This window comes from Mercenaria mercenaria, chromosome 1, assembly GCF_021730395.1.
Source record: "Mercenaria mercenaria strain notata chromosome 1, MADL_Memer_1, whole genome shotgun sequence".
Taxonomy (NCBI): domain Eukaryota; kingdom Metazoa; phylum Mollusca; class Bivalvia; order Venerida; family Veneridae; genus Mercenaria; species Mercenaria mercenaria.
Window position 1 is genome coordinate 18,037,892 of NC_069361.1, and position 16,090 is coordinate 18,053,981.

Genomic DNA, 16,090 nt, shown 5'->3' on the forward strand with positions numbered 1-16,090 from the left:
GTAGTACATATGTACGGGCACACTTATTTGTGGTAGTACTTGGTTATAAGGCCAGCGTTTAGCTTAGAAATGTGTTGTTGCAGTTTCTTTTTTAAAGTAAAAATAATATTTGTAAGGAACCATAATGCAAAAATGTCGAGGTTAAAGTTGGGCATTTCAGAGTATTTGCAGGGATAAATTCAAATTGCAAGACGTATGAGAGAGTAAATAAGCGAATATGGAACGTGTGAAACTGCCGTCACCATAAAGTCCTATCACCTAGATATTAGCTGATAATTTTCTTTTATGCGCAATAAACGTAACTGCTTATTCTGTATTTCAATATATAGATTGTCAATTAATCTATTTATACATAAAGTATGTTATTCGCAGGTAATATTAACCGCGTGCCGATTTATTTCTTTGAATTGTTTTGTAACTTATGGTGAATATCGCTTAGACGCTAGAATCCGTTGGAGCTTTGTATGCTTTTATAGAGAGTATTTATTAAAAAAAATTAGAACCATTGTTTATTATTGATTTCCTTTAAACCGAACTATACGGCAAATTTTTTGTAATTGACAGAAAAATGTAAACAGTATCCATCACAATTTTAGACATAAACGAGTGCCTTTTACTTAATGGCGGATGTCAAGAGGTATGTACTAATTCAGAAGGGACGTTCGAATGCGCTTGTTTCGATGGAAGTATGTTACAGGAAGACGGATTTACTTGCCCAAGAGGTATTATATGAAAGTGCAGAGAAACTGTTTAAAGAAATGAAATACCAATTTAGTGGACGAAGTGGGCCATTTAGGTTTACTCTTGCCAGTCATCTTGTCCTTGTCAGTCATCTTATCCTTAACAGTCATCTGGTCCTTTTGTTTGAAAGAATGTTTTCTCATGCATTTCCCGAAATATATATAACCTTCTGTAACATAACTTTGCAGGAAAGCTAGTAGGCACATGTAATTATACTTGCTAAGGTTTTAATTGTAAGAGTAGAGAGAGGTTTACAACATGATAAATGTGGGCCATTTGAATACTAAATTGTGACTAAAATACTGAAGCTTCAAGAGGAAATATGCGCGTCTTTTTTATTTTTTTTTGCAATGAGTTAAATCTTCATAACTGGTGGCGACGAGAAAATTAACTGTTTTCACAATATAATTAACGTAACATCTCTTTTCCGTGGATTAGGAATCTATGTAATATTTTTGTCGCATGTATCACCGTAAAATCTAGACTATATTTCTTTGTAGGAATATTAGTCATTCGATTTCTTTTTAAGGATTTATCATTGAATTTAATTTAATCAAATAACCATGTCAAACCTTCTTTTATATTGTTAGATAATATTTGCATAAAAGTCAATAACAAGAACCTTAAATTATCCAGCAATTGAAATGCTTACCTGCTTATTAATGGGCCAAACAGCATTTCAAAAACTCTAAGCGTATGCACTTTCATCGTAAGTTGTATTGATGATGACACCTACTAATTTTTATACTCGATTACTCAGATTTAATGAAGTATATGCAAATAGATACAAAACGGAACATTGCATTTTGTAAACAAAATAATGGACTTAGTATGTTATATCCTAATCAAGGCAATCGTAAAATAACATATTGAGTGAAAAGAAAAATACTTTAATTTTATAAACAGTACCAAGTACATGCACTTTCGAAAAGTGGCAAATGTTATATTCTACAACATTACCGAAGAAGAATCGAATTATTAATTTATATGAATATTTTATATATTGTAGATGATACCAAAGGCACAGTGTTTGAACGATACAACATTGTCGGGTCCTTGCTCCCGGAGGCATGTTTCTCGTTGGCGGTCGCACAATGCACGGATGGTGTAGATAATGACTTGATACTGAAATCTACATTGAAGTGGTATCAACAGAAAGAACAGCCGTCAGTTTTCTACACTTTGGGCATTACTTTTGTCGAAATGAGCACTATGTCCTTACCATTATCGCTTCGCGGCCTCAAAGTTGTAATTTCAGAAGCAGACTGCAGTTTTAGTTATAACATCATCTCTTCATCGAGTGATGACAACGTCTTTGAGAGCGGCGACTCATCCCAAGACTGTAGAACTTTTAATTTGACTGACTTAGACATGTACGATTTTCTCTCCCATGGATCCTTTTTGAGAACATATCTGGTTTCCTTAAGCACCTCATTACCAAACTGGATCGATTTTGATAAGTCAAGCGATTCCGCAGTTGAAATTCACGATGTCAAAAGTGACATAATTTATGGCGATACTATGAAGGATACCGACTGGTGTAACGGGGCTCCCGTTATCCATGATCATCTCTATAATGTATTTCGATTTGATACTGTCTTTTCACTCAGTGTACTTGGTGAGGACGTTAAAATTCCATTGCCTGCTAAAGGAAATAAATTTTGTATAATCGTAGATCTTAGCTACCATAATGAGAGCAGCTTTTTCCTTATGATACCAGAGCAATCGAGGAGTTTCTTGGAAAGTATAAACATTTTCAAGCAACTGAAGCAGAAGTATGGGTTACGTGTACTCCCAAGAGGGATTGGTCTATCCGTTGTTAGTAGTTACTCTACTGAGTTAGAACTATGGAACGGCGATACAATGTTCAAATACCCGTAAGTGTTGCCGATTTACAGTGTTTGTTGGGTTCTAAGAGGCTCTGGACAGTTGTAGACATTGCAATTTTGTCTTCTTGTTTAAATTTAATGTTCATGAAAATTTTCAGTATCGTAATTGCAAGAAATAAGGTCAATTTCAGGTCATCCTTGTGTCATGTCTGTGCATATGTCGCACATAATTAGTCGGCTAATTCTGCGTACTAAGTATTGTCGGTTTAATATTTTATATTCAGATAATTTTTAAGTAGCAAAGTATGATAGAGGCGTATTTCAAAGACTGATTCTCAATATTTCCTAATTATTTCATTAAATAATATTAATTTATTCGTTATTAGGGACTACTCTTAGCATTTTTAAAGTATTGACAGTATTTGTCTTTACAAAAAGTTTAGCAAATTTATTACCTCTCGATCTGTCGATACATAAATTTAAAGATCAATCACGAAAGTTGATTTAAAACCACTTTGAAAAATTATTATCCAGTCCTAATTATATGAAAATCGAGACGTTAAGTTTCTGAACACAAATACTTGATCAAACTGGCGGCCATTTGAAGTGCATGGATTATTTCCAGATAAACATATTTTTGTTGGACCAGGCATTAATACTTGATATCCTCTTGATCAAAGGATAATATGAATAGCTCTGACATAGCTAATTATTCGTCTTTTATGATAATTTATTACCAGCTTCGGTCAACCTTGACGGACCTTATAAAATTCTGAAGGTAAAATTCTTTACACAGAAAGGAATGATTTTTATGCATGAATATAAATTACTGCTATGTAAATGTGCTAAATACTCTGACAGGAATGGTTATCGTACTCAACAGTTACTGAAGTGTTTGATTAAATATTTTCTGACATTTATCTTATCTATTTGAATATGCAAATAAGGGGCGCAGAATTACGCGGCGCACAAAATAAGCCGAAACGATTGTACCCCTACCTCACCGTTGTAGTTTAGTAAACATTAAGTTTGTCGTTTAAGAAAATGATGTGTTATAAGATTCTGGAAAAAGTATGTCTACCGCTTTTTGTGTGTTGATGATCACTTTACTTATTTCTTTACTTCCACGCCCTAGCTTGGACCTTCTTTCCCCTGCTGATGTCTGGGTAGGAGGAGACATTTCAATTGATGGAAACTATTGGACCATTGATGGAAGTGTCGATATGTACCTAGGAGTGCCGAACTTGGAAACTGTAATCTTTAACGTTTTACAACTTTTTAATGTTATCTTATACCTAATAATTTCTCAACAGAACGTTTAAATATCAAACGATCAAGTCTTTAAACAGAACTGCGTTTACTTTAACTGGTGGGCTTCTGAATACATTTGTTTTGATGCTTCAATACGTCATTTCGAATCAAAACTGAAAACGTCAAAATGCTTATATTTTGGTAAATAATATGCATTGTATTTCCAAAGGATATTGGACAGCGATTGTTCCGATTTGAAAATGCCTGGTTTTAGGTTTTCCTTTTTATAGTTGATTTTACGTTTACACACTATGTGCTCCAAAATAGTGACATCAATTTTATTATTTTGTCTAAAAGTAGTCAGAACATAAAAACACTGTTTTCTTTTTTTGTTTCAATTCGTTTCATCTGCCTGCAAAACTATTTGTGTTTAAACTATAGTTAGGATTTGAATATGAAGTCCCTGAAAATTCTAGTCACTTTTGGCATTTTGCTAATCAGTTACAAACTCTTTCTACCAGATATTTTGGACAACGTAAAAAATATTTGATTTGTCCTAAACATGTACGTCAAAAAACAAAACTGTACTAAAGAGCAGCGATGGTCCTGTAGTAAAAGTGTCAGTCACTCAATCCGGACATTGTGAATTTTAGTCTAACTGGCGTCACGACCACACCTTCTTTCCTATATGGCACTTACGCTGAATTTTCTGTTTACTAGAAATCGAGTTTTTATGATTGAAATATCATTCAAGCTTTCATTACAGCCAGGCTGAAATAAACTTGTATGAAATAATACAGAACTACCTGGATTTTAAGTAATAAATCTGACTTTTCTCCACTGCTGTAAGTTTCGCGATATCAGTATCATTGCTAGTATCATGAGTATACAAATTTACGGTGCAACTGTCTGAAAGAAGTAAGTGTCTGTGGTCTGTACTGTGGTAAGCAATCTGAAAGTCTGTTAGATCAGCTTATTTCGGTGTTTAAAATGTTACAAATAAAGAATTTCAGATAAAGTCTAATTATCATTTTTTTTTAAGATGCTTTCATCCGTCTATCTGGATGAGTGGAATGCCTATGCTCTTGTCCGAATGTCTCCTTCACTGAAGTTTCGTCTTTTTGGCAAATATTTTGAAGTAGATTTGGAAAAATCTGTAAATGCTGAGGTCGAAGCATACGTTTCGATTGGCGGTAAGTATTTTCTAAATTCATTGTTACTTATCTTGCAACCAACGAATTTACGCCACCTTGTTGAGAATCCAGCAAACTAAGTTGACGCATAACGAAGGGATAGACTGTGTCCTCTATTACCTGTTACAAAAAATGCCTTATTCTAATATATATAAGTACATGGCATTTTGATCAAAATCATTTAATTTTGTGGGCATGAAATTTTGTGGTTTTGGTTAAAACGGCAATTTCGTCGGATTTCAACTTTTGAACATAAAATGAATGGGAATTTTACTTGTTCGTTGGGATTAAATTTTGTGGATTGACTCAACCACGAAATCCACGAAAATTAGTCCCCCACGAATATTAATGCTTTCATAGTATACACAGTTTTATACACGTTGATTCTAGGTAAACAAAGATCGTGGTGTGGAGAGACTTCAAACCCACCGGGTATATTCTTCACTGTACAGATGGAACTAGCCACTCCTTTTGAAGGTGTTCCATTCCTAGGAGACTGGCATTCATCTTTGAGACAAAAAGCGTATGTTTTCTCGACTTATGAACCGTCTTTAGTGCCGTCAGAAATAAATATCAAAAGCTACATTCTAAATTTGGAAACTTCTGTTGACAACATTATTGAACTGATGACTCTTGAATTTCAAGATTTAAATGATGGCATCAGTTTTAAAAATACGACAGTAACAACAGTTAATGATATTTTGCCAATTCTCACTTCTTTGAAGGAACTTATTCAAAATATCAAAGCTGATTTAGATACAGAAACCTTTGAAGATATCAAACCACTATTAGACAAAGTTTGGATACTCTTTACGGAAATGAAACATCAAACAACTCTTTTCTTTTATGACACTGAATTCATTGAGAAAGAACAATTTTCTAATTTTGAAAACGATATTAACAATGAAATCGATGCTTTTAAGGTAGAAATTTCAAGGCTTTTAACAAATGTCACGAACACGTTAATGAAGGAGGCAACTTCCTTCTCAAGTTTTGGCATAAAATACACCGTAAATCTAATTGTTAAGACTGTGCAATTAGGGGAATTCGATATAGAAATGGTGTATTCCACTGACAGTCTTTTTAAATGCAGCAGATTTGGTAAAGTGATGGAACATTTAAGGGGAGAGCAAGCTATGAGAATTTTGGGACGAGCATCAGTTCAGAAAAAACTAAACAATTTTTTCAGCTACGAAAAAGGAATAGGGATTGGAGCAGCTCTATCTGTCAACACTGATAAATTTGTCTTTCAGCTGCAATTATTTGCTAAGTTACTCGGAATGAAAGCCACGGGAGATCTTTTTCTGACCAATAATGGCCTTTATCTGTATCTTGAAGGAAATATTTGGGACATTTTCCTTGCACAACTTGATGTCTCTGCTGAAATAGGAGGAAACTGGTACGACCTGGTGATAAGGGTACAAGGAAGGTTCGTTGCTAAAGCCCGTAAAAAACGACAGATACAGACCGTAAGCTCTTCATTTGAAGATAGTTATTTCGATGCTTTGAAAAAATTGATTACAATTATTGCGGATGGAGCACAGAGGCGATTAAATCAAGCACAGGATGGATTAACATCCGCTCAAAATAAGTTAACTGAAGCACAACTTTGGATCAGGAATAAGCAAGAAAACGTTAATAGTGCATATGCAGCGTTTGATAAAGCAGTTGCGTCTCTTGAAATTGCCAAAGTGAAGCTTGAAGCAGCAAAGGGACCGTTTGAAGAAGCCTTGGAAAAGCTTAGGAACGCTCAGAGAAACGTTGATAATCTTTGTAGAATCAAATCATGTGATAGTATTTGCGTGCTGCCTCAATTGAAGTGTAAAACATGTTGGAAAGGGTGGATTCCGTACCCATGCTGCTCAAAGACTGGGTGTTTGATTAGCATACCTGATCCAATCTGCGTAGCAGCAAACGTAGCATGTAGAATTGTAAGGGGTGTTGCATATGCGTTATTAGAAGCCGCAAAGATATTCGTAAGACTACCGATGCTAGCATTGGATGCAGCAAAAGTTGTAGTTTCTGTTGCTCAGGTAATTGTTGATAAATCACGTGTAGCAGTTGTAGTTGCAGAAGGTCTTCTCGAGCTGGCGCATACTGGGCTGGAGCTTGCTAAAGGCGTTCTTGAAGCCGCCAAATTAGTGCTCGAAGGTGTCAAATATGCTTTGGGAGCTGCGGTAAACGTTTTGACCTTTGTTATTGAATTCGGCATTCAGTCTATTATTGACGTTAAAAACTGTGGTTTTGATGTTGAAATATCGACAAAAGATCTACCGGTGTTTTCTGTCTTTTGCGATGTCAATGCTTTCAAGTTAGGTTGGAAGACAATTTCAATTAAAATCAATTTTAAGAATATTCTTCAAAGTATTTGGAATGCAGCTCGTGCTACAATTGATTTGTTAATGAAGCAGATTGGTAACGTTTTTGGGATTGGTCGAAAGCGAAGAGAAATAACATTTAGAGCATCTGCAAAGGTACATGCAAGCATATTGAGAACAATTCGAGAAGTCGGATCCGAAGACACTTATTTGAATGAAAGCATAGATATTTCAAATAATATTTCTGGAATGGGGACTAATATCGAAGAAGATTATGCTAGTAGAGTGCTTCTCTTCAATGAGAAATGTAAGAAAATGACCGTTGTAATAGATTTCATGCAAGTTGCTTTCGAATCTCTTCAAGACATTGTCAATGAATCAATGCTTTCCATAGATGAAATAAGCTCACTGATTGATGAACTTCAACAATTTACGACCACTGGTCTAGCCGACAATATGACATTAGAAAACCTGGGAATAAGTAAAGAGCATGCAGAGAATGATTACAATATGACTGATGACGATTTTGAAAAGTTGATGGAAAACATAACACAAGCTATTGAAAATGATCTTCTTCTGACTGAAATCAGCACGGTCGCAAACGTTTCGATTGAAAACATGGCTGAAATAAAAGAGTCTATAGAGTCGATAAATTTTCTAGACAGTTGGTTTGTGGCAATGGCTAATACATCCAAAGACTATTTCAACGCAACAGAATGTTTTGACTTCAAGGATTGTGTGTTCTACTCGATTTCAACGTTGTATGATCTCTATGAAGCGGAAGATATACCTGATATTGACAGCATTAGAACTTCAATAATCGATCTGGAAGCTGTTTTAATAGAACTCTTCCAGAATGAGACACATGCGATATCTGACATTTCAATCGCGCTGGATTCCGTGACGTCAAATGTAACTTACTTATCCGATGCTAATCCGTTTTGTTCTTTGGCACCAACATTCGTATCCGATCTGAAGAATCAGACCGTACTCAACTCAACAGATGTTGTGTTCACGTGTGATGCAACTGGCGATCCATTTCCGCAGTTCTGGTGGTTAAAAAATGACGAGTATTTAACTAATGAACAATCGATGCAGATGACGGTATCGTCTGCGACACCCGATGACAGTGGTATATATACTTGCATCGCAGGCAATGTTGTTGCAAATATAACATCAAATGAGGCGCATCTTCTGGTTGTTATGCATGGTAGGTAATAGTCAGTTGTCTTGAACAAAAATTGTATTTTACATTGCCGCAGTAAATTAATCGTTGATTAATCAAACATGCATTTTTCAATCAGAAGTTTCATTTTAAATGTATTTGAATTTTAGATTTTGATTTAATATTCATTCAGCTAACTAAGAAATATGTTAGTGCTAAAAAAATTCAGTTTGACATGTAAAATTTGAACTGTTTGAACCATTTTAAGATGAAAACGAATGCGGGACTAGAAATGGGAATTGTGGGCATATTTGCACAAATATTATTGGGTCGTTCAAATGCAGTTGTCGTGAAGGATATACTCTGAACGGAGACAAATCTACATGTACTGGTAAGCAATAATTCAAATAATTGAGTCTTTAATATAGAAACGGGATTAAGATGATATTTGTGCTAAGCATAGGCTTCAAGCTGACCATTCACATAAGTAAAGAGACTCGAGAATATAAATCTTCAATTTTTCAATTTCAACATTTTTCAGAACGAATTACATTTTAGTGTAAAAACATATTTGTTTGTTTGGTTTTGGTTTAGCCCCGTTTTAAAACAGTATTTCAGTGATATAATGGCGGACAGTAAACCAATGCGCCTCAATTCTGTACAAGTATTTACCTTTTTCTGAGAGTAATACGTGAATCAGAGGTGTAGGACGAATTTCAGACATAACATCTTATTTCAAATCATCACGGAGAATATACGCCTCGCCAGGGAACCGAACTCGGTCGCTTATGTTGTTTATTTATGTACTATTGTTTTATCTTGCGTCTTGTATCTTGAATTCATTACACCGCGATCCATAGATCTGCGCTCACCATATTCAGCTAAACTATTTTTTCTTCATATGATAGACATATGACTTCTATATACAATGACTCTGAAGTGTGGATGTGAATGTGATACAGGATTCATATACAGCGGCAAGATATGATGTACAGATTCATGTAGAACATGTTAAAGATCTACCTGTAGCCTTTTCTATATTTGTATTAGATTATGTTTTAACTATTTCAGGGGAGTCAAAAGAAGACGAAATTGGAGAAGATGAACAAATAACCAAAATAGGTAACGTTATTTGTGGTGTATTCTATGTAATGAATTCTGAATGAGTTTAAACTATTTCAAGGATTTTTTTCCAATCTTCATTTTACTAAAGAGATATAGAGCTGATGCATACTCAGCTCTTTCCATTTTCAACATCAAAGACCAAAACAGATTTTAAATCAATGCAAAGTACTTTTCTTACAAGTACATGGCCGTAACGTGAATTAACGATAATGTAGTGTTTATTTTGCTCAAGTATATATTAATTATTCTTTCATATAGCACTGTTTGCATCAGGTGCTCTATTTGCAACGACGGCAATTGCTGTAACAGCGTTTATTGTCATCAAAAAACTAAGGTATGTGTATTTTTCTATCGGAAATGATACTTTACTATCAATAATTCTAATTTTCACAAAATTATTGAATCAACAATGCTGCTTACTTAATAATGACATTTGTATAATGGTATGATTATATCTATATTAATTGGCAACGAATGTAAATGTATCATCCTTCAAAGTGTGTTATACCATAATTATTTGTCATAAAAATTCAAATTCAATTAGGAAACACGAACCGAACATTTAAACCTTAATGCCTCATACTGCTGGGACAATGCTTATTCTGCGTTCTTTTCTAAGTTATCAAGATTTGACGTTATAGAACTTGCCCAGCTAGTTTAATGACGATTCATTCTTGTAACACTAAATATATTTTATGACACTATGAAAACAATGTATTTACCGTCTTTCACAGTATAACGAAAGTACTACCAAACACATTAAACATCGACGTTACAGAGAGTGTACATTCTAAGAAGATCTTATCTGATGGACCAGTAGTAGAAGTAGAAGAAAGGTCATTTGGTCCAGTTAAGACATCATTTAACAAGCATGTCTTCACAACAAAGGTCATGCCAATGAAATAACGAATACGATATCACAGGAAAAATAATACATGCTCTAGAACAATATTCTGTATATAACTATATAATATATGGTATATTTATGGTACATTACTTTATTCATGTAACAATATTGTACTATAGGGTTACACCTTTGAACTAATGAATACAAGATAATCGAGCGGCCAATATATTTAAATGGCATGCTCTTACACAAGGTCTGACTTCAATATGCTCGAGCTATTTTAATCAGATCGAGCGCATTTACTTCGTTTGTTTTGCATAGAAAAAATATTGTAATCCTGTGCTATATGATAAGATTTTAGTAATCTATATCTTGTAGTGTTAATTAACATTTACTTGAATCATTGTTTTGAAGAAATCTCCGTTTGATATTCATGATAACTTAATGAAGATCATGACTGTTTTTCAAGGGTATACATAAAAACAATAAAAATCATTTCACCATTACATACATGTATATAAATTGTGTGCCTTTTATTTAAACTAATTGTGTCTTTTTATTTTCAATCTTTTGTGCCAAGTTACGTTTTTAGTGTCATGACATGTCATTTATGTCCTCTACAAACGTTTTGAATTGTAGAAATGCAAAAGGTGTATATGTTAGATATTGAACTATTCAAAAGAAATAAAATAAAAAATAAAGCAGTTTAAGATAGACTTGAGCATTTTGTGAATAGTGGAATTCCACATAGTTTTGTCTGTTGCACAATTTTGTGTATTTTAATTGTCAACGGACAGTGACACACTGTTATAACTCAAAGGATAGCAACTCATAGTGTTCTTTTTACGTAATTCACATGTAATTTGACAACGTTTAGAATAAATTTTACGTATCTCCTTAATGCATTTAGAGCATATATGGAGCATATACGTAAATATGTGTGACAATAGAGGAAACTTTGATATTTCTTGATATAAAGACTTTTGTATTTTATTTTTAATGTTTTGATTATAACCGTCGCCATCGCTATATATAACTTTGAATCCTTTTGCTTATAACCGAACTGTCTGTGTCATAATAGAGGCCAACAGTTGTGTTTTTGTTTCTATCATTGTAGTATATAAAATTTTATTGCTGAAAAGTTTCAGTCATGAACTTTTCGAATCTTTTATGATGTCATTGTTGAACAAAGACTCTCTCTTAATTGTCAACTGGTGCAACTTCAAGCGTAAACAATTGTCCAAGGTTAAGAAAGAATACAAGATGTAAATATATATTTTTAAAAATAAAGCAAATCTTTCAGTCATAATTTAAAAAAATGCAATAGGAATTGTTGACTTTATAAAGGTTTGTTTCTTTATGCCCATCCTTACTGAGTTTGTCAGCACTAATATGTGTCATTCATTTGATTATGTTTGTCTTTTAACTTTTAGATCTTGACATGTATTACACCTGTATCGATATATATAAAAGAACTTTCCTCACTTGAACATAGTATAAAATGTGTTGCTTTCTTACCCTTTTTTCGCGTTAAATATAATTGTAAGGCGAAATATAATTGTAAGGCGTGAAACTATCATTTGCTTACACTGCTCTGGAAGACGTTTTTGTTCAAGTAATGTTTTTAACGACAATTGCACTCCGTTGATTTTCTTTGTGTTATTTTGAAGTTTGTGCTGTGGTAAATTGTGCGCTGCTTGAAATGTCTTTATTTATATTTGCTTTTTATATATAAAAATATTTAGTGAATACACATGACTGTTTATTAAAATCTTTACTCACCTTAAATATTGCCTTCTGTATTATATTTCCCCTTGATAGATATGTTATATATTTTGTAATGTTTCCAACACTTGGGGTGTCCTATGGTCTCAAACTTACTGCAGGGTGCTGTTTAACAAAAGTTCATAAGTTTCATTTTCATACTGATTTTGTTTAACGCATTTTTTCCCAAAAGGTTCTATGGTTCCAGCTTTTCCTTTGATTTGACCGGGTGACATAGTTTTGACCTCACATGACCAAGATTCAAACTTGACCTAGAGGTCATAAAGACAATTATTCTGACCATTTCTCATGAGTTTTAAAACTTTAACTTTTGACTCTAGAGTGTTAACAAGATTCTCTTTTGATCTGGCCTAGTAACCTATGTTAGATTCAAACTTGACCTAGAAGTCATCAAGACAAACCTTTCGACGATTTGTCTTCAGTGTCAAACTTAAACTGTGGACTCTAGAGTGTTAACAAGATTTTCGTTTGATCAGGCCTACTGACCTAGCTTTTAAATCCACATAACCCAGTTTCAAACTGAGCCCAGAAATCACCAAGACAAACATTCTGACCAAGTTTCATAAAGATTGGGTCACAATTGTGGCCTCTAACGTGTTCATAAGCTTTTCCTTTGATTTGACCGGGTGACCTTGTTTTTGACCCCACGTGACTTAGATTCAAACTTGAACTAGAGGTCATCAAGATAAATATTCTGACGAACTCTCATGAGTGTTAACAAGATTTTCATTTGATCTGGCCTAGAGACCTACTTTTTGATTTCACATAACCCAGATTCAACCTTGGGCTAAAGATCATAAAGATAAATATTCTGACCAAGTTTCATAAAGATAGAGTTATAAATGTGGCCTCTAGAATGTTAACAAGCTTGTCCTTTGATTTGACCGGGTGACATAGTTTTTGTCCTCACATAACCCAGATTCAAACTTGACCTAGAGGTCATAAAGACAATTATTCTGACCATTTCTCATGAGTTTCAAACTTAACTGTGGACTCTAGAGTGTTAACATGATTTACTGACCTAGTTTTTGATCCCGCATGACCCAGTTTCAAACCTACCTAGAGATCACCAAGACAAACATTCTGACCAAGTTTCATAAAGATTGGGTCACGACTGTGGTCTCTAGAGTGTTCACAAGGCAAATGTTGACGGACATCGCACGACGGGCGACGGACGTCGAACGATGATAGGACGTCAATGACCGGTCACAATAGCTCACCTGAGCTAAAAATCGGATTCACAATAAACGCCACATATATTAAATTCGACATTCTGAAGTCAATCATAAACAAATCCCAACAACACGACGCACACAAATGCCACAAAACAACAAATATAAAACCTACAAAATGGAGGAGGCGGAGGTGGGGGTGTATGTCTATCAACAGCAAAAAGCTACATGATGTTACAAGTTGCCGCTTATAAAGACAGACAAAAATTGATTAAAGATCTTTATTGAATTTCAATATGCATGCACGCACATATGCATTTTATGCATAATAAACCGGATATACCGAACAGAAAGCCCTTCTCCATACAAGCACCGAGTAAACAAAATAATAGTGTGGTTTTGTCGCTTGGATTGATCTATTCAAATTTGTTAAAGGACTGGTAATACCTGATATTAAGTTTCAATACAGTTTCTTTACTGACACTGTACAAAATATTGAAAAAGACTTTTCATAATCACAAAGCAATTATATCACTCAATGTTCGAAAAGAAATCAATAAATTCAATACATGTATTTTATTTTTCTATAGTATTTGTGCCTAAAGCAGTTAAGTCGATAAACGTAATCAATCTATTAATATGAACCCATTGCTGCATTATCATTATTCATTCACAGCAATTCTAGTTTGTTATGTCAAAACAAGATTTACAATATTTATATCAGCTAGAATGTTTAACATTACATCTGCAAAAATAACTTTCAGAAATGATAATTTAACTTCTATTAAAGTGCATTTGAGATAATGTTTTACTGAAACTAAATTTCAGTGTAGATACTGGCAGTTATAAGATGAAGCAGGGCACTAGGACTCGTGCAAACACTCCGTCCTCGCCCGGTTACCCGAAAGCCTAGACTGGTCATAGTCACATATGTTAAATTACTTCCCCGAATTAAAATACTGAAATAAAATAATAAAACAATAGTTACCTTTTTATATTCCCACTAAATCTACACTTTCAAGAGGTATATTTAATTTTTGTGAGGAGAATTTCAGTATCCTAAAAAATGTTTATTTTTAATTCAATATATTTCATTTGGCTTGAAACAACTTAGATTTGAGACAAAGATGGTGAAACGCGAAGGTGCGATGGCGAAGCACAATACTAAATACTACGACGGCGAAGTGACATACGATGGTGACACTACGATGGTTAAACGCGACAGTACGATGGCGAAGCGCGACAGTACGATGGTGAAACGCGACAGTACGATGGTGACACTACGAAGGTAAAACGCGACAGTACGATTGCGAAGCGCGACAGTACGGTGGTGAAACGCGACAGTGGTGACACTACAGGTCCCATAACTCTATTTGTTTTGTTTCTTTTTCCAAAATTATGTCCCTTTTTCGATTTAGCAGTTTTTGGTTAAGTTTTTGTATGTAAGCTGGTATCTCAGCATCAACTAATGAGAAAGGATTGAAACTTCACACACTTGTTCACTGTCATCATATAACATGCAGTGCAAAGGATCAATAACTCTACTTCGCATTTTACAAAATTATGCCCCTTTTTTGAACTTAGGAGGTTTTGGTTAAATTCTTATATGTAAGCTGGTATCTTGGTACCCACTAATGGGAATGGATTGAAACTTAACACACCTGTCCACTGTCATGAGCTGATAAGCACTATGCAGGTTCCATAACCCTGTTTTGCTTTTTTACTAAATTATGCCCAATTGACAAGGCTGTTGAATAGTCGAGCGTTGCTGTCCTCCGACAGCTCTTGTTATTTCAGATGTCAGTCCGTGAAAAACATATGATTATCGATAAAATTATAAGTAGTCTTGTAATGGTTATGGTTAAGAATATGACACCGAGAATATGCCTTATGATGCTATATAACATATTAAAGTCAGAATGACTCATATCCAAATGTATTCAATATATTCGGAATGTATAATGATGTCGTATTCTAATATCTCTAGCATGATAATACGTAAAAATAGTTCCAAATGCGTTCAGTGTGTGTCAGGATGTCATGTTACTTTACTTTTCTTTTTTTTAAATATACGATAATAGATTTTCCTCATCTTTACTCAAGCAAACATATTTCTAGAATATTTTATCAAACGATTGAGATCCTGATACCATTTCGTACAATTTTAATCTAAAACTGTTATTGACAAAATACGTATGAATCTCCATATCATGCTACTTTTTCTGATTTTTTGTTCGTTCATATTATAGGACTCGCATGAATGACTGTGCACTATAGAGAGGATTTTGATAGTATATTGTCTTCTTAAAACAAAAGTTACATTAATCTAAAACAAAACAGGACAAATGTCTTTTCTAATTTGAATGAATGGATCCACTGAAGGGAAATTAAGACAGGGGAAACAGAAGCACTCAAAAACAATAAAAATTATTAAAAAATTATAAAATCTCCCTTTTTGAATTTTATTGCAGACAATAAACTTTTCAGCTGCTGCAATGAATTTAACCTTTATCAGGCTGGACACGATTGATTCTGCCTTTGCGGCCAGTGTAGATCATGATCAGCCTGTACATCCGTGCAGTCTGATCAAAATCTGCACTGTTCGGCATTCAGTCAATATATTTTAGTAAGCACCCCTTTTAACGGTTAATGGTTCTGTCCAAA

General features: G+C 34.2%; 1 protein-coding gene across 1 annotated transcript in view; it reads left to right on the forward strand.

The window, feature by feature from the left end:
• The window catches only part of LOC123544865 (uncharacterized), a 67,813-nt gene that overhangs the window by 20,685 nt on the left and 31,038 nt on the right, over positions 1-16,090 (forward strand). Inside the window, exons 13-19 of the mRNA XM_053517391.1 lie at positions 597-722; positions 930-937; positions 1,648-2,618; positions 3,706-3,823; positions 4,864-5,014; positions 5,405-8,542; positions 8,766-8,888. Of these exons, the coding sequence (XP_053373366.1) occupies positions 597-722; positions 930-937; positions 1,648-2,618; positions 3,706-3,823; positions 4,864-5,014; positions 5,405-8,542; positions 8,766-8,888 (4,635 nt within the window). The remainder of the gene's footprint in view (positions 1-596; positions 723-929; positions 938-1,647; positions 2,619-3,705; positions 3,824-4,863; positions 5,015-5,404; positions 8,543-8,765; positions 8,889-16,090) is intronic.